The 26,877-nt window shown below is 51.7% G+C and overlaps 1 protein-coding gene across 1 annotated transcript; it reads left to right on the top strand.

The window, feature by feature from the left end:
* Positions 1 to 540: 540 nt before the first annotated feature.
* Positions 541 to 26,761, top strand: TRIM3 (tripartite motif containing 3). The gene is made up of 12 exons (XM_068989409.1): positions 541 to 641; positions 10,049 to 10,214; positions 16,731 to 16,962; positions 17,190 to 17,341; positions 17,545 to 17,725; positions 17,997 to 18,729; positions 18,869 to 18,972; positions 24,118 to 24,285; positions 24,470 to 24,638; positions 24,891 to 24,961; positions 25,968 to 26,108; positions 26,232 to 26,761. Exons 2-12 carry the CDS (start codon positions 10,084 to 10,086, stop codon positions 26,382 to 26,384), a joined length of 2,235 nt encoding a protein of 744 aa, XP_068845510.1. The 5' UTR covers positions 541 to 641; positions 10,049 to 10,083; the 3' UTR covers positions 26,385 to 26,761.
* The last annotated feature ends 116 nt before the right edge of the window (positions 26,762 to 26,877 follow it).

Below are 26,877 nucleotides of genomic sequence, written 5' to 3' on the forward strand. Positions count from 1 at the left end.
TGCACCGAGGCACAGGCGATCCCTGTCTCCCCCCGCTCAGCAGAGACCACACGAGCATAGTCCGTAGGAGCCCCCCAAGACAGCCTGGAAGGGCACCTCCAGGAGGCAGCCCTTACCCGCTTTCCAGAGTCCGAAAACCCTGCTGCCCAGACGCCTTTTCGTAATGAAGCGTCCGCGCAGTCCCTGAGACCGACTACGCTGCCCTTTCCTGGAACCGTCGGGAGCCAGAGGCAGCTGGCGGGGATGGAGGATCCGGGATCCAGGATCCGGGATCTGGCTCAAGGGTTGGCCAGCCCGACCGCAGAGGCACCTCCTGCAGGAGCCTCAGGGGAGTCGGAGGATCTGAGCGGGTGGGATAGGGGCGGGCGGGGCCTCCGCGGCGGCGGGCGGGGCGTGGGTGGGTCTTCGGTCTCCCAGCCGACCCCTCCCCCGGCTGGTCCGCAGCCCCGCCCCGGCCCCTCCCTCCGGCCTGTGCGGCGGGTCCGGCGGCGGCGCCGGCGCGGGGACAGGCGGAGGCGCGGGACGTGGGGCGGCGCCTCGGGCACGGCCGGGCGGACGGGCGCTGGCACCAGGGGCAGCGCCGCGGGCCCCTCGGAGTGGCCGCAGTCCTGGTCTCGGCCCTCCCATCCTGCCTGGCCGCGGTGAGTGCGACTGGCGGCCCCCAGGGGTGCGTTTGTGTTCCTGTCTGCCTGGGTCCCGGTCTGGGTCGGAGCGGCGATGTGTCTGTCCGAGTGGCTGTGGGTGGGGGCATAGATGCTTTTCAAAAGCTGTGCTTGTCTCTGTCCACGTGAGGCGTGTCCCTGTCCGTGAGAGCCGTGGGGGGATTCTTCGGGCTGTGGCTGCTCACGTGAGGTCCATGTTTGAGGGGGGAGGCGCGGGTGGATGGGTGATGGTTCCTTGGAAGAGCGCAGGATTTGGGAGCTTGTGTATGTTGGCGGAGGGTGTCGAACAGTGCGGCCGAGGATGATGGGGGGTGGGGGCGCGGGTGGGGTTGCTGAGTGGGACTCTGGAATCTAGTGGCCCAGCTTGTCTGAGGGTTCCTTTCTCCCTGGTGCAGACACTTCCACCCCTTGCTACCCTCTCCGTCCTCAGGCACCTAGAGGCCCATCGGCGGGTATAGAGGACACCCTTTCCTCCTCTAGCCCTGGCCTCAGGACGGGCAGCCTCATCCGGAGGGTGTTTCTTGTAGGAAAGGACTCTTCTGTTTCCCATGCAGCCAGGGCCCCGCCTGGAGGACCCCAGGCTCCTCCCTGGTTCTGGCCTCCTCCCTTCTGGACTTGGCTTCAGATCATGGGCTGCAATCCTGCAGGGACAGATGGTTGCAGGTTGGAGGGGCAGGCTGCACCCCAGGGAGGTCAGTCCGCTAAAGGCCGGTCCTGGGCTTGTTGCTGTGCGAGGGTCTCTGATGTGGAAAGCATAAATGAGGACTGGCCCCTGGAGGAAGATGAGATCTGGGAGGTTGGAGCAGGTGCAGAGGTCTTTTTCACAGGTCTCTCCCTGCCTGTCTGTCCAGTTCATCAGTGCCCATTCATCCCCTAAGCAGGGCTGTGATTTGGTGCAGAATTGGAATCAGCTGCAGGCCTGACAGGTGCCCTGCCTCGCTTGGCTTGCATGCCTCCAGTGACAGAGCACTTCCTACCTTCTGCTATGGGAAGCTTCTTTATGTTGAGGGGAGGTCTTTTTCCTTGGAACTTTGTTCCCTTGTCTTGTTATTGCCTTTGATTCTGTCTGGTGAGAGGGAACTGCAGTGATTTAAACATGGCTCTCTTGTCACCAACCTATACTGAGCACCTCTGTGTGCCAGGTGCTGCCTCAGCCACTCAAGGGACAATGGCATTCTTGCTGAGAGAAGAGCCTGAGCAAAGGCCCATAGTTTGTATAGTATTTGTGTTCAGGAAAACAGAGCAAAGTCATTTTGCTAGGCTAGGGTAGAGGGTGTTCAGAAGGAGGGTCATTGGTGCTCTCAACTCAGCAAGAGAGATAGACAACTACAACCACTGTCTAACACACCTAGCCTTGCTGTGAAAACCAGAAATCAAATACTCAAGGTTGTACAAGGTTGAATTTGATCATGGACACATATTACAATCTGTAGAGACCTTTGGCTGGACAGAGAACCTTGGGAATCTCAGATCTGGGGAAGAGAAAGATATGCCACACACACACAATTTGCAAGTAAGGGGATGGAATAGGAACTTGTCCAGAGTCTTACCTTGCATTAGTGAGGTTAGTGAGAGTCAGGACTAGCTCCTGAATCTCCTGACCTTTAACCAAGACACATTTTAGGAACAGAAGCAAGGATATATATCTTGAAAATTGAAGGATGAGAAGGAATTGAGAAGACTCCCAGGATTCTGGCTGACGGAGCTAGATGGATGGTGGTGGCTTTTTTTGAGATGAGAGATGCAGCAAGATGAATAGGTTAGGGGAAAGTGAAGTCAGTTTTAGACTAGTCTCTAGGATCATCCCTGTTCAGATGTCCTAGATACAGCTAGATATTTAGCTGGGTTCAAGAAAGTTTTCTGCATAGGAGATAAGACTTTGGGAGTCACTAGCAAGTGGACGGTAACTGAAACCATGGGAGATGGTGAGATCTCCCAGAGTATGAAAGTGAGGGGAGAAAAGGCCCTAGAACAAAGCCCTGAGGAACTAGACAGATAAAGAATGGACAGTGAAGGAGCAGCCAGAGAGGCAAGTAGAGAACTGACATCAAGTGGGTCATGATAACATCAAGTACAGCCACTGCCTCTTTGAGTCTTGCTCTCTTGCCCGACTGGTCCATGTTTCTTAATTTTTCATGCTTCTGTTCCTTGACCCACTGTTTTCCCAATGCACTTACCCTATTTGTCCCCCAAGATCCAGTTCATATTATCCCTTCTTCTGCAAGTTTTCTTTATTCTCCTCCTCTACCTTCAGAGTTAGATACTTCCTCCTCTTTGCCGCCACTGTAGTTTGAATATGTTAATATCATGACACTTATCACATTGTAGGCTATATATTTACGAGTCTGATTCCCACCCTAGTCTGAGAACTTGTAAAGGACAGGGAGTGTGTCTGTTTCAGCATTGCGTCTCCAGTAACTGTTTTAAGGGCCTTGTCCAGAGTGCCCAGGAAATTTGATTGCTTGATAGGTTGATCAGGTGATTGAATGGTTCATTCACCTACTCAGTCTAGCAGTAGGGGGCGAGGAGAGTGGTACTGCAAATTTCATCACTTTCCTTCCTTGCCAATCTTACTGCAAGGGTTCCTTGGCTTTGAGGATTTTACCTCCTCTGAGGTTTCAACTGTTCCAGAGAAACCCCAGAGACAGTAACCTGCAGCATTTGTCCTTTTGCTGAGGCTTCAAATGATCGAGTACACTTGGAGGCTAGTGAACAGGAGAAAGTCATTTTCAGAAGTGAGTGAACCTAACTGGCTTCTTGCAACCACTGTTTAACAATGCCTTGGTCACCCACCTTTACTCACAGCTGTGTAAGTAATGTATACTGGGACTCCCGTGAGGTTGTAGGGGGAAGTCCTGGAGAAAATTAGATGCTGCTTGAGAATTTGGAGAAACTGAAAAGCCTTGAAATAGATCCTTTGCAGATATCAGAGATCTAGTGGAATCAGCACTGGCTGTCTTCATTTGCTCACAATCAACTTCCTCTTCAGCCCCCTGGATCTGGCTTCCTTTCCTCAGCCCGTAGAAACCACACTCCCTGGGGCTAATATCAGCTCTTTTAGAGCTTCAGATCATGGGAACTCTTTGCAGCATTTCACAGTGAAGACTGTTCTCTTATCCATGAAGCTGTCTTCTCCCTTTGCTTTCAGGATATCTTTCCTGATTCTCCTGCCTCCTTGGCTACATGTTTTCAGCTTGTTTGCAGGCTTTGCTTCCTTAAATGTTGAAGTTCCTTGGGGCACAGTCACAGGCTCTCCTTTCTCATCTTATACCCTCTCTGGATGATGTCATCCACTTCGATGGCTTCAGGCACCATATGTACACCAAGGACTCCAAATTCATTATCTCCAGACCAGACCTCTTTCCTAGGCTCCAGCTTATCTTTCCAATTGCCAGCTGGATCTCTCCACTCGAAAGTCCTGTAGGCACCTCAGATTCCTTTTACTAAACACTGAGCCTGTCACCCTCCCATTCAAACTGCTTGTCTTTCAGAGTTTTCAAGCTAGAAAACTGTGAATCATCTCTAATTCTTTATTCTCCCTCTACTCTTCATATCTAATAACTGGTCACCAAGTTTTGTGATTTCTTCCTAGGAAATCCACTTCTGTCCCCTCCCCTTTGCTACTCTACTAACCAAGGTCACTCTCATCTCTCCTCTAGAATATCACGGCAGTCTCTTAATGTTCTACTTGTGACACCCTTCATCTTTTTTCCACACTGCAGTCAAAAATTTACTCTACTCTCTCCCTCACCCTGCACTTAAACCCTCTCCACCTTCCCACCCTGCCCCTAAAAGGTTTTAGATAAAGGCTTACCCCCCTACCAGTGTAGGGTAAAGTCTAAATTCCTTAACAAGACCAACCAAACATTGTGATCTAACTGCTGCTTACCACTCCATCTCATTTCTTAGCCCTCCCCTGTCACAGTGTTCGATTCAGTCTCCTGTTGCAAAAGGCATGCTCTCTGTAACTCTTACCCATCCTGGAGCTCTTGAATGGCCTTTTCTTCTGCAGAATTCACTTGACCTCCAACCTTTAATACCCTCTTCCCCTGCCCAGGACCTAGGTTAGGTGACTCTTAGCAATCTGTCCTTCCCCATCATAGCCCCCACCATATTGCACTGCAGTAATCTATTTATTATGTTTCCCTGGAGGTTCAGACGGTAAAGAATCCACCTGCAATGCTGGAGACCTGGGTTCCATCCCTGGGTTGGGAAGATCCCCTGGGGAAAGGAACGGCTACCTACTCTTATTTATTAGATTGTGGAATCCATGAAGGCTAAGCTGTGACTATTTATCTTTGTATCCCCAGACCTAGCAGAGGTGCTGAATGAATGCTGAAAGAGGAAACCTTTAGAACCTCAATTAAAAGATGGGAAGGATAAGGGATGCAGAGATGGCAGTAGGCAGCCTGAGGAAGCAGGGTGAAATCTCAGCTCTGAGTTCAAGATCTTCCGAGTGTCTGCTGTGATAAACAGTTCATTTAAACCATGGCCTATAGGACCTTGGGGGCAGTGAGATGGGAGTGGTGGGAGCAGAAGCCCAGGAGAGGAAGGGAGCCTAGTGATTTAGGCCAGGGCGGGGGATGGAGGGGTTGGGGAGTGGGTGTGACCTAAGCGGCTGCGTGCCCAGCACGTCTGGGTGGGGAACTGAAGCAGGAAGGGGAAGGGAGGGAGGAGCTGACAGTGCCTGGATGGAGCCCAATCCCCGCCTCCGTGTGACAGGCTGGGAGAGCCCCTTGGGCTTGGAGGGAGGTGGAGCCTGACTTCCAGCTGCCCGAGAAGGGCCGGGTGGACCACTCCTACTCTTCCTCCCAGCCCTCCCCTTTGCCAAACAGAAGCATCAGCTTGGCCCTGGCCTCCTGTTCCTTCCGCCAACCCTCAATCTGTCCTCTTCCTGCTGGGTTGCTGTCTTTGTATTAAGTCTCCAGATTCAGAACCCATCATTTCTGGAGAAGGAACCTCAGAATCCCAGTGCCCACATCAGGGGAGGATGCTCACAGGGATGTCTTCCACCCTGCCCATGCCCACCCTCACATAAACTGAGACACATGCAGCCAAGCCTCTCTCCTGCCCCTCCACAAACCTGGAGAGGGCTCTGGACTGGCCCATTGCGTTCCTTCATTCTGCATCCACTCATTGTCTTGGAGAGGCCCATGCTACATTGAGCTGGGCACAGAGAGGGATGGCCTGCTCCTCGTCACTGCCTGTTTTGAAGTAGTCTGATTATCTTTCTGCCTCCTTTCATGGCCATGTTTCTCTCTTAAATGGTTTACATCCACTGTGTTACTTTCTTCATCTCCAGTCATCCTTCCATCACTCTGACTTGGCTTCTGCCCCTTCCATTCCATCATATCCAAATCTGTAAGATATCCTCAGTCTTTATCTTCTTTCACTGCTCCTTCTTTCTTGAGTCAGTCTCTTTCCTGGATTTCCTTGATCCCATACACTCTTGCCACCCACTCCAGTACTCTTGCCTGGAAAATCCCATGGATGGAAGAGCCTGGTGGGCTGCCGTCTATGGGGCTGCACAGAGTCAGACTTGACTGAAGTGACTTAGTAGCAGCAGCAGCAGCAGCATACACTCTCGGTCTTCCTCCCATCCCTCTGGGTTCTCCTTCACTCTTCACTCTCTGTCTCTAGATGGTCCCGTCCATTATCGTTGCCGTGCGTGCGTGCATGCTCAGTTGCTCAGTTGTGTCTGACTCTCTGCGACCCTGTGGACTGTAGCCCGCCAGGCTCCTCTCTCCATGGAATTCTCCAGGAAAGAATACTGGAGTGGGTTGCCATGCCCTTCCCCAGGGGATCGTCCCAACCCAGGGATCAAACCCGAGTCTCTGGCATTTCCTGAGTTGCAAGCAGATTCTATGCCCACTGAGCCAGCTGGGAAGCCCCACCATTGCCTTAAGTATCATTAATATGCGAGTGCTTCCAAGTCCAAAACCAGTGCAGACCTCTCCCTTGAGCTCCTATATTCTATTCCTTACTTGACAACTCTACCTCGGTTATCACATCTCAGACATAACGTGGCTGAAATGGAACAGCCCAAATCAGTTCCTCAGCTTCACTGTCTCTGGGCACAGTCCACCATCTGTTCAGGGGAGAAACCTGTGAGTCCTTATTGCCTTATTCCTTTCCCCTCCACATCTGGTCAGTCATGATATCCTTTTAACTCAACCTTACGGTTATTTCTCAGCTCAGTCCACCTTTTTGCTTATAGGCTGGTGGCTCAGATGGTAAAAAGTCTGCCTGCAAACTGGGAGACCTGGGTTCGATCCCTGGGTCAGGAAGATCCCCTAGAGAAGGAAATGGCAACCCACTCCAGTATTCTTGCCTGGAAAATGCTATGGATGGAGGAGCCTGGAGAGCTACAGTTCATGGGGTCACAAAGAGTCAGACATGATTGAGCAACTAACACACTGCTAATACCCAGCATCAGCCTACCTAAAGAACTGGGGTAGCCTCCCAAGGGGTCTTCCTGCTTCCACCTGGCTCTTCTTCAATCCTTGTAGCCACCAGAATAGCTTTTTAATTTATTTTTATTTTTATAAATTGCATCATTTCCCTCCCAGTTTGGGATAAAACCCAGATTCTTAACATCAAGGTCCTTTGTCATCTCATTCCCAGAGGTACCTCTAGTCTTTTATTCCTTTGTTCTAACCATGTGGTCCTTTCGGGTTCTCAATGACCTTTTTGCCTAAGAGCTTTCCTTCATGTTGTTCCTTCAGCCTGGAATAAATCCCCTCCCTCACTCCCTAATGCATCTACCCTCAGTTCAGTTCAGTTCAGTTCAGTCGCTCAGTCGTGTCCGACTCTTTGCGACCCCATGAATCGCAGCACCCCAGGCCTCGCTGTCCATCACCATCGCCCGGAGTTCACTCAGACTCACGTCCATCGAGTCAGTGATGCCATCCAGCCATCTCATCCTGTGTTGTCCCTTTCTCCTCCTGCCCCCAATCCCTCCCAGCATCAGAGTCTTTTCCAGTGAGTCAGCTCTTCTCATGAGGTGGCCAAAGTACTGGAGTTTCAGCGTTAGCATCATTCCTTCCAAAGAAATCCCAGGGTTGATCTCCTTCAGAATGGACTGGTTGGATCTCCTTGCAGTCCAAGGGACTCTCAAGAGTCTTCTCCAACACCACAGTTCAAAAGCATCAATTCTTTGGCGCTCAGCCTTCTTCACAGTCCAACTCTCACATCCATACATGACCACAGGAAAAACCATAGCCTTGACTAGACGGACCTTAGTCGGCAAAGTAATGTCTCTGCTTTTGAATATGCTATCTAGGTTGGTCATAACTTTTCTTCCAAGGAGTAAGTGTCTTTTAATTTCATGGCTGCAGTCACCATCTGCAGTGATTCTGGAGCCCCCAAAAATAAAGTCTGACACTGTTTCCACTGTTTCCCCATCTATTTCCCATGAAGTGATGGGACCGGAAGCCATGATCTTTGTTTTCTGAATGTTGAGCTTTAGGCCAACTTTTTCACTCTCCTCTTTCACTTTCATCAAGAGGCTTTTCAGCTCCTCTTCACTTTCTGCCACAAGGGTGGTGTCATCTGCATATCTGAGGTTATTGATATTTCTCCCAGCAATCTTGATTCCAGCTTGTGTTTCTTCCAGTCCAGCGTTTCTCATGATGTACTCTGCATAGAAGTTAAATAAGCAGGGTGACAATATACAGCCTTGACATACTCCTTTTCCTATTTGGAACCAGTCTGTTGTTCCATGTCCAGTTCTAACTGTTGCTTCCTGACCTGCATACAGATTTCTCAAGAGGCAGGTTAGGTGGTCTGGTAGTCCCATCTCTTTCAGAACCCTGCCATTTACCTTCTAGCCCCTCAAAGCTCTGCTTAAAAGTCACCTGCTTGGAAAGGCCTTCCTCAATCACCCAACTGAAACCTCATAACTTTCTCATAGCACCCTTTCTTCTGTACAGCACTCCCTTCCCCAAATTTGTAATTATATATATATATATATATATATTCATTTATTTACTTTTTAAATATCTGTCACCATCTCTCCACCACAAGGACAGTGACCATATCTGTTCTGTGTATCACTCTATCCCCAGTGCCTGTACAAAGTAGGCACTTAATAGTTATTGAATTACTGAATTTCTTCAATAAATACAAACCAATCCTTATATCAGACTCTGTGCTAAGTGCTAGGATTAAAAATGAATAAAATATAATATCTCTCTTCAAGAACTCTGCATAGAGTGGAGGAAACCAAGAAACAACAAGAAAATTACAGTGTAGTGTGTAAGGGCCAGGATGGAAGAAATACAGGGTGCAGAATGATGCAAAGGTGGAGCACCTCATCCAGACCTCAGGAAATCAGGGAAGGCCTTCTGGAGAAAGTGACATTTACGCGCAGACCTGAAAGATAAGCGAGAAATTAGTCAGACAAAGTAGGGGTTAGAAGAGGATCTCAGGCAGAGGGAATAGAATGTGTGACTGCCCAGAAGCAAAAGAGAACAAGGAGTTTTCCAGGAACTGAAAAGAAACCAGTGTGACTGCTCACAGAATCATGAGATGTGAGGTTGTAGAGGGAGGTATGGGCCAGACAAAGCTAAGCCTTGTTGGCCAATTTAAGGAGTTTGGACTTTGTCCTCTGGACAATGGAGAGCCATTGAAAGAATTTAAACAGGGAGTTAGTGGCTAGATGGAATCTGTGTTTAGAAGCTTCATTCTGGCTGCTAGGAGCATTGATGACAAACAGGCAAGGAGACAAGGACACTGGTTAGGTTGTTGCTGTATCGTTGGAGAGAACTGGTGGCAGCATGAATTGAGGGTGGTATCTGTGCATTTGGAGTAAAGGGGATAAGATATTTGGGAGGCAGAATCCATGAGACCTGGATACTGATTGGATGTGGAGGAGAATGCGATCCTGGGCAGTTGTGCTGGGAGGTGGGTCAGAGAACTGCTGGAAGGGCTGTAGGTGGCCAGAGGAGAGACACTGTATCAGAAAAGCCTCCTGAGGGAGGGTTTAGGGGAGGCAAAGGAGATAAAGGGTGGGTGTGTCAGTGAAAGTGGACATCTGTGCACTTGACTGCACTTGACGGACACAAGTGGGAATCCTCAAAACAACCATTTCACGTAGGGATTAATATTCCCATAACAGCAAATTATGGAAACTGAAGCACAAAGAGAATATATGAATTGTCCAAGGTCACACAGCTGGGAAGAAGCTGAGCTGGGTTTGAAGTCCAGTCTAACCTGATGCCTGTGCTTTTGTCCAGAGCAGCAGGCTCAGAGGGCCCCAGTCCACCGACTTCACCTTGCTCCATTCCTGGCAGGGGCTAGTGCTTTGCCGGGACTGTGGGTGGTGGGGATCACTTGGAGGAAGGGAGTGCTGGCTTCCCTGGTGCTGACCATCTCTCTGGGTACAGGCTGGTGTGAGTGGCAGGAGCCACCCGTGGGCACCATGGCGAAAAGGGAAGACAGCCCTGGCCCGGAGGTCCAGCCGATGGACAAGCAGTTCCTGGTGTGCAGCATCTGCCTGGATCGGTACCGGTGCCCCAAAGTCCTGCCTTGTCTGCACACCTTCTGTGAAAGGTGAGGGGGTGTGTACCAGGGAGGGATGAGGACCTTGCAGGCCCTCTGGAGAAAGGAATGGCGTGTGTAAGCCTGTAAGAGGTGAGGGAGATGTGTGCACACATGGAGGGGAGCAGATGAACCCCAACCTACAGGAGATGAAGGTTTGGGCCTGTGAGAGGACCAGTGGTTTCCTAACACTGGACTGCGCCTCCTGCCTAGAACAGGGCCTTCTGTGCCCCTGCCCAAACCCTGAGGCAGCCTTCGACATCACCAGAGAAATCAAACAGAACTGAGGCTCTCAACCAGCTCTGGCACCAGAAATTTCTGACCAGTGGGAGCATGTTCAAAGCTAGGTCTATCCTCCCTGCTCATCTTCATTGTCATCCTGAGGCACTGAGTGAAATGCAACTCCTCCCAGCCTCTGGGCGTCTATCTATTATTCATTCACTCAACAAATATTTATTTATCGAACAACTACTACGAACCAGACCTGTCCCAAGGTGCTGGGCAAGCAGTGATAAGCAAAAACAGATATGATCCTTGCTCTTGAAGGGCTGACAGTATAGTGAAGGAGGAAGATAGTAATCAAATCATCATACAGCCAGACTACAGATATAAATGTAATATTGCAGATAAATGTAATATTGATACAGATAAATGTAATATTGCACCCTGAATGAGTACTGCAGATAAAGTGCTGAGATGGCATCTGTTAGAATTCAGAGAATCAGAGAAGGCTTCCCTGAGGTCTGATCCAGAGGCTGGATGGGAGTTAACTGAGTGAAGGGAGTGGTCACAGCCTTCTGGCAGAAAGCAGAACACGAGGAGGCCACGTGGCGTGAATAACTGCATTGGGTGAGAGGCTCTAGAGGAAGCCCGGCGAGGCTGGAGCATAGCGAGTGCGGTTGCAAGTGGCCTGGGACAGAGCTGGAGCTCAGACCAAGAGGGGCTTTGCAGACCTCTTGGGGAATTTTGTTCTTAGCCTGAGAGCCACATGAAGCCTTTGAAGCGTTTCATGCATGATCACATCTGTATTTTGACAGTATTCCCTCTCCAGCCTCATCCCTTATTGCTCTGCAGTGAGTTACCAGATCCCTGGGTCTTGTCACCATTGCCTCCACCCCGCCCCACCAACCCCTTCCCTGAACCTGGCTCTGCCCCAGCAACACTTTTCCCTTCCAGCCCTGCTCTTTCAGGTTCCAGCTCTACTGCTGTCTCTCCTCTTCATCAGCTGGAAACAGTCTCAGCCTTCCTGTCTATTCTTACATCAGCCTGGCTGACTTCTCTACCTACCTGTGCCCCTTAGTTCTTGACTGTTTCTCCAGGGATGCCCTCCATACCACTTCAGTCAGACACCCTCCCAAAGACACCCTGAATCTTGCCATCTCCCAAAATAATGCCACTTCTTCTGTGGCCACAAGCTCCAGCATCCCACTCTGGGCTCCATCACGCCACTTTCAGTATACCAGCTTTGACTGGATGTAGATGTCTAATGCCCTTGACGGCTCCCTGTTCTCCCAATCACCCGCTCCTTCCTGGACTCCCTGTCTTTCCTACCCATTCTGAATCCTATGCAGATCATATACCTTTGTCCTCTTCCAAACCCATGGGGCAGAAGCCCAATCCTGGATCTGAGCTGTAATTAGATGTCTCCACACCTTCTCCTACACCCAGATCACTGAGCACTCCTGGAGAAAAATCAGTGCCTGAGAAATGATAACAATAGCTACCATGTATTGATTGCTCACTATTTGCCAGGGACTGGCTAAGTTATTTACATGTATTGATTTACTTAATCCTTCCAACAGATACTTTATTATCCCCATTTTTAGAGAAGAGGAAACTAGGGTTCAGAGTCATTAAGTAATTAAGAAATATTTCCAAGGCTCTGCAGCAAGTTAAATAGTCAAGGTCTGAATCCAGATTTGACTGCAGAGCCTTCTCTCCCAGCTGCCACTCATTCACTTATCCCTTGGTTCCTGCTCTCAAAGACTTATGCTCTAGTGAGAAGTGATGGACAGTAGGTGAGCAAATAAACAAGAGAGTCACAGTTTGGACTGTTTTCCAGAAAATAAATAGGGAGCAGGTGAGGGTGGTTGGGCTAGGGACTAGTGTACAGAGATTCATCAGGGAAGGCTTTCCCAAGGAAGTGACGTTTGATCTAAGACCTGAGGATGAGAAGGAAACAGGCATGTGCAGATTGTTCCAGGCATGGGGATCATCTTTGCACTGTTTCATGCAAAAGCCTTAAGGAAGGAGTAACTGGGGCATGTTCAGAGACCAGAGGAGAAGCCATCGTGCATGAGTAAGGAGGAAAGTAGGGTGAAGTGAGGTTAGAAAGAGTCAGAACAGTTCATGGGGGAGCTTGGCGGTTTTAGGAAAGTGTTTGAAGTTTGTTCTAAATGCAGTGGGAAACCCTGGAGGATTGTCTTTAGCGGGGAAATAATGTGACATAAATTGGGTTTTGCAAAGCTCATTCTGGCTGCTGTGGAAGAGTGGGTTCTACAGAAGCAAGAGTGGAAACCAGAAACCAGTTAGGAAGCCCTCATAAGCCAAGCATGAGCAACACATAAGATGGGGTTCTTGATGAGTTCAAAGGTATTCTGCAGGGTAAACCCCAGATTCAGCAAACTTGGAAGAGAGCTACAGGGGAAACTAAATGGAATGGTTGAAATGCAGACTTCAGAGTTGATGAGACATAGGTGGGACTAGAAACATGGGAGTAGATAGCTGAGGTTAAGTAGAGGAAAAAATCCTGGGGGTAAGGGGGTAAAGAGGCTTAGGAACTAAGAAATCTTTTTTTTTTTTTTTTTTCCCCCCTCACATCTTGCATAAATGTTTGATCTTAGTTCTCTGACCAGGGATTGAACTCATGCTCCCTACATTGGGAATGCAAAGTTATAACCGGTAGACCACCAGGGAAGTCCCTGGAACTAAGAAATCTTGATGGTGGGTGGGTTACTCTGTGGATGTCAGAGTCATTGAGAATAAGGGCAGGAGTGTGTGTTAGGGTGGGAAGGGAGTAATAGAAGAAGAGAGTGAGCCAGGAGGAAGACTTCAGCCAATGGGGAAGCATGGAGACAACAGCAGGGTGGGGTGTTGTAGACAGAAGGCCTGAGCTTCCAAGGAGCTGAAGAAGGAGAATTTAGCAATGTTCCAGTTAGGGGTGGGGAGGACTCAACCCCACCTTCTGGCCCCGAGGAATGTGGAGTATGAGACCAAAACCACCCTCAACTCGAGAAGACTGAGGGGGAAACTAGGTCACCAATAAGTTAATATTTGTGAAGCACTTAGAACTGTGCCTGGCACATAGTGTTTGTTAAATAAATAAGATCGTTAATTCAGATCAGGAGATGTAGACAACATTAAGAGGGGAGATTGAGGATATGGGAAACTTTGCACCAGTCAGATCTTCCCTCCACAAATTGGTGGTCTCCAAACACGGTGGCTCTAGTGGTAGAGACTGCCTGCCAATGTAGGAGACTTAAGAGATGCAAGTTCAATCCCTGGGTTGGGAAGATGCCCTGGAGGAGGGCACTGCAACTCACTCCAGTATTCTCGCCTGGAGAAGTCTATGGACCGAGGAGCCCAGCAGGCTATGGTCCATAGAGTCTCAAGCAGTCGGTCACAACGGAAGCGACTTAGCACGCATGCAAACGCAGCTGCTATCAGTCTGTTTCTAGTAAGACCCCTCTCCTCCTCCCTTCAGCGCTGAATCCTAGCCTCCTTGTCCTCCTGGACCTGCCTTCGCCCACTCATTTGCTCTCAGCCGCTAACCTTGCCTGGCAAGTTAGGCATCCTAATTTTGGCCCCCGGTGCTCAAGTACAGCCACCTCCATTTCCCCCTCCCTCCATCCATCCACTCCTCCTCTTCAAGCCAACCTGAGCCACTTTCCCATCCCCAGACCTTGTCCCATGTCTTCTAGTCTCTTCCCTCCCTCCTCTGCTGGCTTGTCAATTTATAAACATGCTCAAGCCTCCCATTACAGATAAGAACTCTCCTTTGTCCCTCTGTCCTTCCCAGCTGCCATCCAACCCCTCAACCTCCTTTTTACTCAAACTTCGAACCTCCCATTCACTCTTCAGTTGGCAACATTTTCCCATCCTTGCCTTGCCTGACTCAGCTGCTTTTGACACTGATGACTACTCATTCCCTGCTTCTGGAATTGCTCCACTCGGCTGCCCTGACACCATCTCTCCTTCTGTCTCTCTGCCCGTTCCTCTTTGCTCTCCTCATTCAGTATTTGCTGGGTCCTGCTCTTGGCACTGTAATCCCCTACTTGGTGATCACGTTCTCTCCCATGGCTACAGGAGCCATCTGAATGTTGGTGGCCTCCCTCCCTCTCTAACCTGTCTTCTCCCCAGCTGCCTTCTCCCCAGCTCCTCCTCTGCCTGGATGTCCCAGTGTTACTGTAAACTCAACCAGGCCAAGGCTGAACCTCCCTGTAAACTAGTCCTCTTTCTGTGTTTCTCATCATGGTGAATGGCACCACCATCCACTTAGTCGTCTAAGCTAGGATCTTGGGAGTCAACCCAGGCTCATCTTTCACTCCTGGTATCTAATCGAACAACACCTCCCACTGGCTGCACTTCTTAAACACTTCTCCAATTCGTTTCATTTTGGTCTACATTGTTATTGTTCTGTTGCTCAGTCATGTCTGACTCTTTGCAACCCCATGGACTGCAGCATACCAGGCTTTCTGTCCTTTACCATCTCCCGGAGCTTGCTCAAACTCATGTCCATTGAGTCAATGACGCCATCCAACCATCTCATCCTCTGTTGTCCTTTGGTCTACATTGCTAGTGCGTAAATCCAGGTCTTCCTCACCTCTTGCCCAGACTATTACAAGAGTATCTTGCATAAGCACATGCATTACCTTGGATCTGCATCTCGTGTTCACTAGCTTTGTTATCTTGGAGCACTTAACCTTTCTGAGTCTGTTAACAAGCATCAAGTGTACAGTGCCTGGCACATGGCGCCTAATAAATGGTAGCTGGGTGCTAAGGAGGAAGATGCTACCACCCCTTGTCTGCTGTCTCATCATATTCACAGTCACCTTCCACACAGAGAGAGTGAAGAGGAGCTTGATAAAGTGTAAACCTGGCTCTACCATGCTCCTGCAACGCCCTCCTGCTGTTGGGATAACTTCTAAGCTCCTTGGTGTGGCCCGGGAGCCCTCCCTGAGCTGGCCCCTGCCTCTCTCTCCAGACTTCCCTTACCATTCCTTGCCTTGGAGTCCTCTCCAGCCACCTCGAACTGCTTATAATGTCCTAGTCATACTGTGCTGCTTCTGGTCACCTTCTGTATCTGGACCCCCCCCCCCCTTCCTCCTCTCCCTGCTTTCTCTGGTCAAACAGTTATTTGTCCCTGAAGATTTTGCTTATGTCACCTCCTCTTCTGCCCTTCCTGGCTCCCCACTCCACCCACCCTTGGCCAGATGCCCCTTCTGTGAATTTCCTTATTACTACATCTTCCGTGCTCCTTATGTTTATTTGTTTTGACTGTGCTGGCTCTTTGGCTCATGGGCTTCTCCAGTTGTGGCATGCAGGCTTTAGAGCATGCAGGCTCAGTAGCTGTAGTGCCCCTGTTTAGTTGCAGTATATGGGGTCTTAGTTCCCTTACTCGGGATTGAACCCTGGCCCCCTAGAGTGACGGGGATTAACCACTGGACCACCAGGGAAGTCCCTGTGTTCCTTATATTAATGATCCGTAATACTAATACCTGTACATGCATTTGAGCAAACTCTGGGAGATAACGGAGGACGGAGAAGCCTGGTGTGCTGCAGTCAATGGGGACACGAAGAGTCGGGCAACAACAAACACTAATAGTCTACAATATATAGCGCTTTCTGTGAGTGAGGCGTTGTCAGCACTTTACATTTCATCCTCCATACTTTGTGAAGCCTATACTATCTCCATCTTACAAAGGAGGGATCCTTGGTACATAAACAGTTAAGTAACGTGTCAGGGGTCACATAGCATAATAGGTGACAGACCTGGGAATTGAACCCAGGCAGCCTCACCTCAGGACCCATGCTTTTAACCATCACACAGTTTACTTCTACAAACTCTAATTTTGTTACTTTTTTTCCTCCATAAACTGGAAGTATTTTAGAGGTAGGCACTGTGCGTTGTCTTTGTATTCCCAGAGCTTGGCACAAATTTGGCAAGAGTAGGCAGTCAGTAAATGTTTAATGAGTTAGTGGCAGGGCAGTGGGGACAGGCAGTGGCACACTTGCTGTGGGAAGGGTTCGTAAACACCTGTGAAAGGTGAACGTGTGTTTGTACACACTGAGGAATGCGGATACGTCTGCTCTTCTGAGAGGCGTCAGCGGTGTGTTCCCGCTCAGCTGTGAGAGAGGAGGCCTCTTACCCCTGCTGGCAGGACAGGATGCGTGTGCCAGCCAGAGCGGTTTCCAAATGACTGTAACAGCGCGCCTGAGAGGAGAGGGACTGGCACCCATGGCGGGTGAGAGGAGGCGCGTGCTGACACCACCTCACCCCTCCTCTGATGCCCCCTCCTCCCTGGCCAGATGCCTCCAGAACTACATCCCTGCCCAGAGCCTGACACTGTCCTGTCCGGTGTGCCGGCAGACGTCCATCCTCCCCGAGCAGGGCGTCTCTGCGTTGCAGAACAACTTCTTCATCAGCAGCCTCATGGAGGCCATGCAGCAGGCACCTGATGGGGCCCACGACCCCGAGGACCCCCACCCCCTCAGCGCAGTGGCTGGCCGCCCCCTCTCCTGCCCCAACCATGAAGGCAAGGTGGGCCCAAGCAGGCCCAGTGAGGCCAGGACTTGGGGTGGAGGGGCAGGAGAGGTCGGGGGAGGGGGCTGAGAGGCTGTGGGTGAGAGGGTATTTCTCTGGGGAAAGTGGTCCAGGTAAGGGGATGCACCTGGAAGGTGAGAGGCAAGGAGGGCAGGTGGGGGAGGGGAGGGGACAAAGAAGTCTGGTGTCTAGTGGATGCCTGACTGGAGTCCTTATGCCGCCAGACGATGGAGTTTTACTGTGAGGCCTGTGAGACGGCCATGTGCGGGGAGTGCCGTGCCGGCGAGCACCGGGAGCATGGCACGGTGCTGCTGCGCGACGTGGTGGAGCAGCACAAGGCGGCCCTGCAGCGCCAGCTCGAGGCGGTGCGCGGCCGGTAGGCGCCTGGCGGAGGCGGGCTGGTGGGGCCATCTGGGGTGGTGTTTTCACAGGGCCAGAAGAGAGACCCTGGGATGGAGATACAGGGAGGTGGCAGGGAGGGGAATTCGCCCAGGGCAGCGGTAAGGTCCCCAGGGAGAAGGAATGGCTTGGCGCGGGCACCCTCAAGCAGCCCCAGTATGAGATGTTTCCCCTCCCCAGACTGCCGCAGCTGTCTGCAGCTATCGCCTTAGTTGGGGGCATCAGCCAGCAGCTGCAGGAGCGCAAGGCAGAGGCCCTGGCCCAGATCAGCTCAGCCTTCGAGGACCTGGAGCAAGCGTTGCAGCAGCGCAAGCAGGCTCTGGTCAGCGACCTGGAGGCCATCTGTGGGGCCAAGCAGAAGGTGCGTCTGCTCGCCCTTTCCCATCCTGAGACGGCCTGCTGCCTTCCCTGCCTTTCCACACCTGTGCACACCTTCCCCTGGCCTCTGGTTTCCACCTCCTCAAGTGGTCAGTGGGTGCTGCGGGCATCTGTGTCCTTTGTCCATACTCACCCTCTTGTATTTCTTTCATGCCATAGTACAAGTTCATCAGGAATCACAAGAAACACCCCCTCCTTAGCCTTCCCCCACCACACCAGTCTGCTCACCCAAACCTCCCGGAACCCCTCCTCAGGTGTTGCAGACCCAGCTAGACACACTACGTCAGGGTCAGGAACATATCGGCAGTAGCTGCAGCTTCGCGGAACAGGCACTGCGCCTGGGCTCGGCCCCGGAGGTGCTGCTGGTGCGCAAGCACATGCGTGAGCGGCTGGCGGCTTTGGCGGCGCAGGCCTTCCCGGAGCGGCCCCACGAGAACGCACAGCTGGAACTAGTCCTCGAGGTCGATGGGCTGCGGAGATCGGTGCTCAATCTGGGCGCACTGCTCACTACCAGTGCCACTGCACACGAGACAGTGGCCACGGGCGAGGGCTTGCGCCAGGCGCTGGTGGGCCAGCCCGCCTCGCTCACCGTCACTACCAAAGACAAGGATGGGCGGCTGGTGCGCACAGGCAGCGCCGAGCTGCGTGCGGAGATCACGGGCCCAGATGGCACGCGCCTGCCGGTTCCCGTGGTGGACCACAAGAATGGCACGTACGAGCTGGTGTACACGGCGCGTACGGAAGGCGAGCTGCTCCTCTCGGTGCTGCTCTACGGACAGCCAGTGCGCGGTAGCCCCTTCCGCGTGCGTGCCCTGCGCCCTGGGGACCTGCCACCTTCCCCAGACGACGTCAAGCGCCGTGTCAAGTCTCCCGGCGGCCCGGGCAGCCACGTGCGCCAGAAGGCTGTGCGAAGGCCCAGCTCCATGTACAGCACGGGCGGCAAACGGAAGGACAACCCCATTGAGGATGAGCTAGTCTTCCGAGTTGGTACAGCGGGGCCAGCAGGGCCGAGGGCTGAGCCAGAAGGGGCGGGACGGGGCGGGCAAAGGGCAGGACGGGTGGGGCCAGCGGCTCAAAATGACCTCTGTGAATTTTTGTCTGTTTCCTTTGCATCTGTTCCCCACAGGGAGTCGTGGAAGGGAGAAGGGTGAATTCACCAATTTACAGGGTGTGTCCGCAGCCAGCAGCGGCCGCATTGTGGTAGCAGACAGCAACAACCAATGTATCCAGGTAAGCTCTCCCCTAACACCAAGTAGAGGTTCTTAGGCTGTAGCCTACTCAGAAACAGAGTATCTCTGGAAGGAAAGGCGAAACCCTGCAGAGTACCTTTCCTTAAAGAACAATGAATCATAGCACCACCCCTCACCCAGCCACTTGCCACCCCAAGCTCACTGGCCACAACAGTAACCAGCAACTTCACAGTTAGGCACCAGGGTTTACTGAGCTGGCAGCCTCTGCCTCCCAGGCTATAGTCAGGCTGGACCAGCTCCTGGTCCCCAAAGATCTGGCTCATTCTTCCTTACCCTCTGCCTCCAGCTGAGGCTCCACTTGGCTGGCTTACATCCTGCCCTTTTCACCACCAGGATGCAGGCTCCACACCTCCCCTGCTATCTTCCAACATGCCTGTATGTTATCTATGCTAGTCTCTGCAAATGTCCAGTTGACTAGACAGACGGTCAAACATGGGTAACTTGTGAAAGCAGTGCCTTCCAGTGGCTAGGACATAATGCATTTCATAGGTGGTTCTGCCCCTGGCCCTCCTAGTGCCTCATGCACCTGAGTGGAGCATCCACCACTCAAGAGGACGTGGTCTCTGCTGCACTCTGGGCTCCACAAAGCTAGAAAATGTGGTTTTCTCTCTCTATTCCTTGTAGTGAGCCTAGGAGTGGGCAGAGCCTATGGCAGTCACCAGGGTGCTAGATACTGCAGCGTAGTTCAAAGGTCTGAAACCAGACACCTGGGCTTGAATCCTAGTTCTGCCACTTACTGACAAGTCATGTGACCCCTCTGAGCTTTGGTTAACTCATGTGTAAAATTAGGAAAAGAATACCTCAGAGGGCTGCCTGCCATAATGTACTGTGCTCGACACTGAGTGAACCTTCTAACCTTAGCTGTTGTTGACAAGATCATTGTCCAGGTGGGGGCTGTAAACAAAAGCCAGGAGGTGGGAAGGTGCTGGAGGAGGCTGTTCGGGGAGCTGGAGAGAGGGGCTGGAGGGAGACCATATTAGGAGTGAAGTATCTGAGGTCATGCTGTAAATGGTTTGGGAGCAGAAGCTGTGGGATTTTGATTTTGATAACTGCACAGGATTGCTTCTAACTACTATAAACTTTTGGTTCCTGAAAACATTTTGTCAAACAGCAAAACTTGTCCTTGAGCCTTACTTCACACCTGTACGTTTAAACTTCCCGACCCTCTGCCTGGGTACCCCTGTCACAGATACGACTCTCCCACAGGTCTGTCACCTTAGGTTCAGCTCCACCGGGCCCTTGCTTTCCTCCTAGCAGACTGAAGGAGCCAGGGACTCTTGCATGAGTGTGTTCCCCCGCCTGTCTAGCCTGCCTTTGTTCCCACCCTGTTGCTAAGCGCAGTGGAAAGGAGAGGCTCAGGTCAGCACAGGGAGGCATTTGGGTCCATCCTGCATAGCATGGAGTGGAGCAAGGTGGATGGGTAGGGCTGATGGTGAGGCCTGCTGTCGTACCCTCCACCTTCCAACTCGGTTCCTCCTCCGTATGCCAAGGGTGCTTTTTGGCACAAAAGCTGAGGTTGGGGAAACTTCTCCTGTGGTAGACATACATGTCACTTTGTCTCCCCAACAAGGGACTGTACTTGTCCGTTGTTTCCAGGTGGGAACATAAGAGGGAGGGCCTAGTGCAGCCCCCTCCTTGCTCCAAATACTTACTTCCCCTGCAGCAATCCTCCTGGCCCCTGCCCCCACCCACACAGCCACCTCGTAGCTGCTAGGAGCCTGGCTCTCAGTTCTAAAGCTGGGTTTCAGCTGCTTTCACTCTGGGGTCCTCAGGTCTGGTATGGGCCAGGCTTCCAGATGGACAGCGACTCCCCGCTCGGTTCATGAGGACTGGAGTCCTCGTGAACTTTTCCTCCTTTGGAGCTGGCTATGGTGGCGGCAAAGACAAATCTCCTTGTGTTGAATCCGCATCAGCTGACAGGAGAGAAAAAACATTTTGTGATTTTTGAATGAAGGGTTTGATTTGGTTATATTACATCCTTGTGTAATTAATTGAGTCCAGAAATTTTATCAGCTCTTTTGTGAAAGCATCCTCATTTCTTTCAGGCAGAATGTTAATCACATTGTGAGCTCCCTCAGCCTTTTGCCATGACCCTTTTCATTCTTTACTAGAATCACTGGTTTGCTTGTTTTATTTTATTTAGTCTCTCGCCCAAGTAGACTCAGGTCCTAAAGTTGCTTACTGCTACTGTGGCATAAGAGAGAGATGTTAAGGGTCAAATTAGGGCACTGGTAGAGTCTAGAGATAAGTAAGTAAATATGACAGGTTTTGATGAGTTATCAGATCTCAAAGGAGAGGGAGGGATCAAGAATTGCTGCGCTTGGTGCCCTGGCCAGGTGGTGTTGCCTTTCAGGAACGGGCCTGGGAATAAGTTGATGAATTCACACTTTCACGTGTGGTGAGTTTGAGATAACTGTGCAGTACCTGAGGAGAGGTGTCCAGTTCTGGTCTGGGAGTCAGCTGATGGATTCATTCATTTGTTGAATGTCTGCTGTGCACCAGTTGCTATACCAGTGGTGCAGAGCAGCAGCAAACAAACCAGACACAGTCCATGCCCCATCTAGGGCTTACATCCTTAGAAGGGAACAAGGCTGCTTAGCAGTGATTTAGTTACAGAAGTGACAGTTGTTACGAAAAGAGCTAAAAAGTGTGTATTATGGAGACCTAACTTTAAATGTATATTTTGATTCAGGTAGTAGAATTGATCATTAAAAGCTTCTCTGAAGAAGTGACCTGGGAATTCTGAGAGCTGGAAGATGAATTGGAGTTGGCCAGTTGTAAGGGGTGGGATAGGATAGGATGAGAAGAGTAAGACCACCCCCCCCCCCCCCCCCCCCCCCCGCCCCGCCATAAAGCCTCAGTGTTGAGATAGGAACAAAGCTGCTTGGAGTGAAGGACGCAGATGCTTCACTGCCAATCTGGTTGCACCTTTTCGTCCCTCTCGGCCTGTAGTGCCTATCTGCTTGTGCTGGCAAGTGATGTCCAAGCACGGGACCAGGGCAGAACCCAGAGGCTGTTCTGATCAGACAGGGAGGGCATGATGGAAGGTCCATCTCAGGAAGAAGTGATGTCCATAGTTGGGACCAATTCAAGCATCCCAGCAGGCCTGAAAAATGGGGATGACGCAGGCGTGGGGACCTCAGTCCACTAAAGAGGGAAGAAGTCTGGATCAAGAGCAAGGCCAAGGCCTATAACTTGAGTTCTGCGAGGCTGCTCTTGGCTCTAATTTACCTTGTGTCCCTAGAGTTATAACAAAGACTTAGGCAGAGAGAGATGTTTTGGCTGTGAGGAATAAGCAGGAAGGCTTAGCTATAGAGAAGAGGAGCATTAAAGTAGTGTTTTAAGGATGGGGAGACCTGACCATGTTGCTAAGGTGGGGGAGGTAGAAGCAGGGGCGAGAGGTTGCAGGGTTTATTCTGTCCAGATTACTTTATCAGCCTCATCACCTGGAGGGGCTAATCCTTGTCCCTTCCCCTGACCCTCGCCTAACCCTTTCTTGTCTGCTACCAAGTCCTGTTGAGTCTTCCTCCTTATGTCTCTTGAGTCCATCTACTTCCCTCCAGTAAGTGCCCTGGTCCAAGCCAGCATTAGTTCTCCCCTGGATCACTGCAGCACCTCTGACTAGTCAGCAATTTCCAGTCTCGACTTCTCCCTGCAGCCAGAGTGCTCTTTTTTATTTTTATTTTTTTACTCCTTAAAAAAATTTTTTTTTGGCCATACCATGTGGTGTGCGAGATCTTTGTTCTTCAGTCAAGGATCAAACTCTCACCCCCTGCAGTGGAAGCGCAGCACCTTAACCACTGGACTGTCAGGGAAATCCCTAGTGTGCTCTTTCTTAAAAAGCTCCCATGGGCTTTTTTCCAGCACCACTAAGCAATTCTCCAATTCTCAGTGGACACTGACCAGCAATCCTATGAATTTAACTCAATTCTGATACTACCTGAAGGTGGCATCACACCCCACAGGTTAAAGGCTCAACCCCATAAGATGGCCCTCTTCAGAGGCTAATTGAGAGTTCAGGTTGTCACCTATACTCTGACCCACCAGCTGTAAATTGAAAGTTCCTACGTCCCACTCCTTGGGTGCAAATAATTAGCTACAGCAGCTCACAGAATTGAGAGAAACATTTAATTATGTTTATCATACCCTTTATTAGTATAAAGGGTATTATAAAAGATACAGGTGAACAGCCAGAAAAGAGGTACATAGGGTGAGGTCTCCTAGTATAGGAGCTTTGGTCCCTGAGGAACTGGGGAACACGCCTTCCTGGCACCAACCCGGAAGCTCATCGAATCTTGTTGTTCAAGCGGATTTGTAGAGCTTAATGTGTGCTCCCCACCCCTTCTCCTTCCCAGAGGTTGGTGGGCAGAGCTGAAAGTTCTGACCCTTTAATCAGATGGTCTTTCTGGTGACCAGCCTCATCCTGAAGCTATCCAGGGGTCCCACTCTAAGTCCCTCATTAGCATAGACTCACAAGGGGCTCCTTGTGAATGACAAAAGACACTGCTACTGATCAGGAAGTTCTTTCAGGGTTTGAAGAGCTCTGTGCCAGGCACTGGGGAGAAAGACCAAATATATTTCATATTATAGCACAGAGTCAGATCTTATCTTTTCATTCTCCTGCCCAGAGCTTTTCAGTGACTCCTCATCATATCCAGAATAAAGCCTTCTTCTGTCCTTTACGGAAATGCCCATTGCAGTCCAACCACACTGGACAAATAGTAGTGCCCATGCTGGACTCAAGTAGTGTAGATATTGAACTCTGTGCCTTTTGCATACTGTTGACTCTTAAACACCTTCCTCCTCTGTCTTTACTCGCCAGTGCTGGCTCATCTCTTGGCATCCTTATGAGGCTGTTAACTCAGACTGCCCTGCTCTTGGAGCCTTTCCTGACCACCTCTCGCCCCTTTCACATCCTCACGATCCCAGTCACACCCCTGCTGCATGTCCCCTACGGTCTGCCATGTCTGATTCTGCCCTGTGCCCCCAGCAGGATGTCAGGAAGTGCTGGTTGAGTGATGAATGAATGGGGGGGGGGTCTCCTCCCTCAGGGTCCCACTCCCTTCCCTCTGTGCCCACAGTCTCTCCCCTCCTGCCCTCTCCCTCCCTCGCTCCTCTGCTCCAGGTTTTCTCCAATGAAGGCCAGTTCAAGTTCCGCTTCGGGGTCCGAGGGCGCTCGCCCGGGCAGCTGCAGCGCCCCACGGGTGTGGCCGTGGACACCAACGGAGACATTATCGTGGCAGACTATGACAACCGTTGGGTCAGCATCTTCTCCCCTGAGGGCAAGTTCAAGGTGAGAGGCCTACTGTCACTCTACTCTGCAGCCTTGGTGGCCAGCCGCGGTGGCCACTCTAGTGCCTCCTGGTGGTCAAGGCCTGGACTGCCTGATCCATCCTCAGCCTAAGGTTCTGTTTTGGCGCCAGGCTGGGACTGCTCTCCCCACCAGGCAGCCCCTAACGGGTAACCCCTTCCTCCAGACCAAGATAGGAGCTGGCCGCCTCATGGGCCCCAAGGGAGTGGCTGTAGACCGGAACGGACATATCATTGTGGTCGACAACAAGTCCTGCTGCGTCTTCACCTTCCAGCCCAATGGCAAGCTGGTGGGCCGTTTTGGGGGCCGCGGGGCCACTGACCGCCACTTTGCAGGTATTGGAGGAGGATTTGGAGACCTAGTTCCCGAAACCCCAGCCCCAGAGAACTCCCCTCTATGCCCCAGTTCTAAAGACCCCTTCTCTTATATTGTGGCCCTAGGGGAGCCCGTCCCTGCACTGTACCCTAGCTCCACCATCCCAGAGACCCCGCCATCTCCTCACAGCCCAGCTTTGTCATCACAGAGGTTCTTCCCCACTCCGCTCAGTCTCCCGGCTTACTGCCAGAGAGCCCATTTTGTATTTTCAGGGCCCCATTTTGTGGCTGTGAACAACAAGAATGAGATTGTAGTGACGGATTTCCATAACCATTCAGTGAAGGTCAGTGCCCCCCCTCCCTCCATGGCCACTGTCCCAGCATCCTTTCCTCCTCCACAAGACCCCTGTCTCCCTCACCTCCCTGCTTTCTCCCCCGAGATCATTGCTTTGCTCAATAAACATTTGTGACGTGGCTGCATTGTCCCAGGAACTGTGCTCGAAGCTGGGAATTATCACTATGTTAAAGCAAATATGTTCCCTGTCTCCTTGATTTTGGTCTAGTGGGGTTGAGAAAAAGGTGCCAGGATATTGTAATTTGACGTGGCAGATGCTGTGCTGCGGGAATGCAGGCAGACTAGGTGAGGGCGTCACAGGAGCCCTTGATTTAGGTGAGACCGAAAATGACCTGAAGCACAACTGGGAATTAACCAGAAGACAGGGAGACAGGAGAAGCCAAGCAGGCGGAAACTCTTCCCATGTAGTTCAGGTAGTTCAGATGAGGTTTGAAGATGGGGGAGTAGTGCCAGGTGAGAAACGAGGCTTGCTCACTCCCTTGAAGGGGCTTGCTCCCTTCCTAAGAGTTATGGGGAGTCACTGAAGGATTGCAGGCAGGAACGTGATGCAGTCTTGTGCGTCTTAGAGCACTCTGGCTGGGGTGAGACCAGAGGCAGGAAGATCAGTCTTTTGCGGTAATCCAGCTGAGCACCATTGCAGTGGCACTGTATGCATAGGGTACAGATTTGACACAGACTCAGCGGCTTATGGTAGTTCACTGGTGGTCAAGCAGAGGAGAAGGTGGGGTTGAGAGTGACTTGTGGCCACCAGGGTGTTGCCAGTCACTGGGAAGGAGAATGAACTGCCTTCCTGGGGAAGATGAGCTGCCCAAGGGACATCAGCGGGGGTGTCCAGTAGGCAGTGGGATGCATGGACGTGAAGTCCAGGGAGAAGAAACTGGTTTACAGCTGCAGATGCGGGGGTCCTCCGCCCTAGGGCTTCACCCCATCCTCCTCCAAGGCCCTGCCTTCTGCCCGAGGCCGGGTCCCCAGCCCCCAGACCTCTCCTCCGCCAGGTGTACAGTGCCGACGGGGAGTTCCTCTTCAAGTTTGGCTCCCATGGCGAGGGCAACGGGCAGTTCAACGCTCCCACGGGGGTAGCCGTGGACTCCAATGGGAACATCATCGTGGCCGACTGGGGCAACAGCCGCATCCAGGTGAGGAAGGCCCAGGGGTGGCATGAGGCTGAGGTTTCCCGCTGGGCCCCGCGCACCCCCCTCCCCAAATGCCACTCATCTGCCTGATCTCACCTCTCCCCCTGATCTCCACTCCCTCCCCAGGTATTCGACAGCTCTGGCTCCTTCCTGTCCTATATCAACACATCTGCAGAGCCACTGTATGGCCCCCAGGGCCTGGCACTGACCTCGGATGGCCACGTGGTGGTGGCCGACGCCGGCAACCACTGCTTTAAGGCCTATCGCTACCTCCAGTAGCTGCACAGGGGCCCTGCCTGGCTCATGGAGGGACGGACATAGGGGTGATTGGACAAGATGGTCTGGCCGGGAGGTGGGCCAGACCTGGCAGCACTGAATGTGGGCTGTGGGCGTGGGTGCGCCCGGTGCCCTCCCTCCCCCCTCCCAACCCCCCACGGTTGCACTTTATTTATTCGGTTCTTGCTTTGGTGATTGGGTGGGCCTGGACCATGGTCCCAAGGATGTGTGCAGAGCTTCACCCTCCCCTCCCCACCTTACACACCTCCCCATCTCCTCAGTCTGCTCCCCACCCCCCTGCCTGGGGCCAGAACAGCTTCTTACTCCAGGGCGAGAGTCCCTCTGGTTGTCTCCCTACCACCCTATACACACTGACAGAGGCAGCAATACCCCACCCCCGATATTAAATAAATGTGTTCACCACGATGGTTTTGTTGCTTTCTTGTGGGATGGGGCTTGGAAGGGGAGATGAGGGTACAACCAGCTCTTGATGAGA

The sequence above is a fragment of the Capricornis sumatraensis genome, chromosome 16 (genome assembly GCF_032405125.1).
Source record: "Capricornis sumatraensis isolate serow.1 chromosome 16, serow.2, whole genome shotgun sequence".
NCBI classification, from domain to species: domain Eukaryota; kingdom Metazoa; phylum Chordata; class Mammalia; order Artiodactyla; family Bovidae; genus Capricornis; species Capricornis sumatraensis.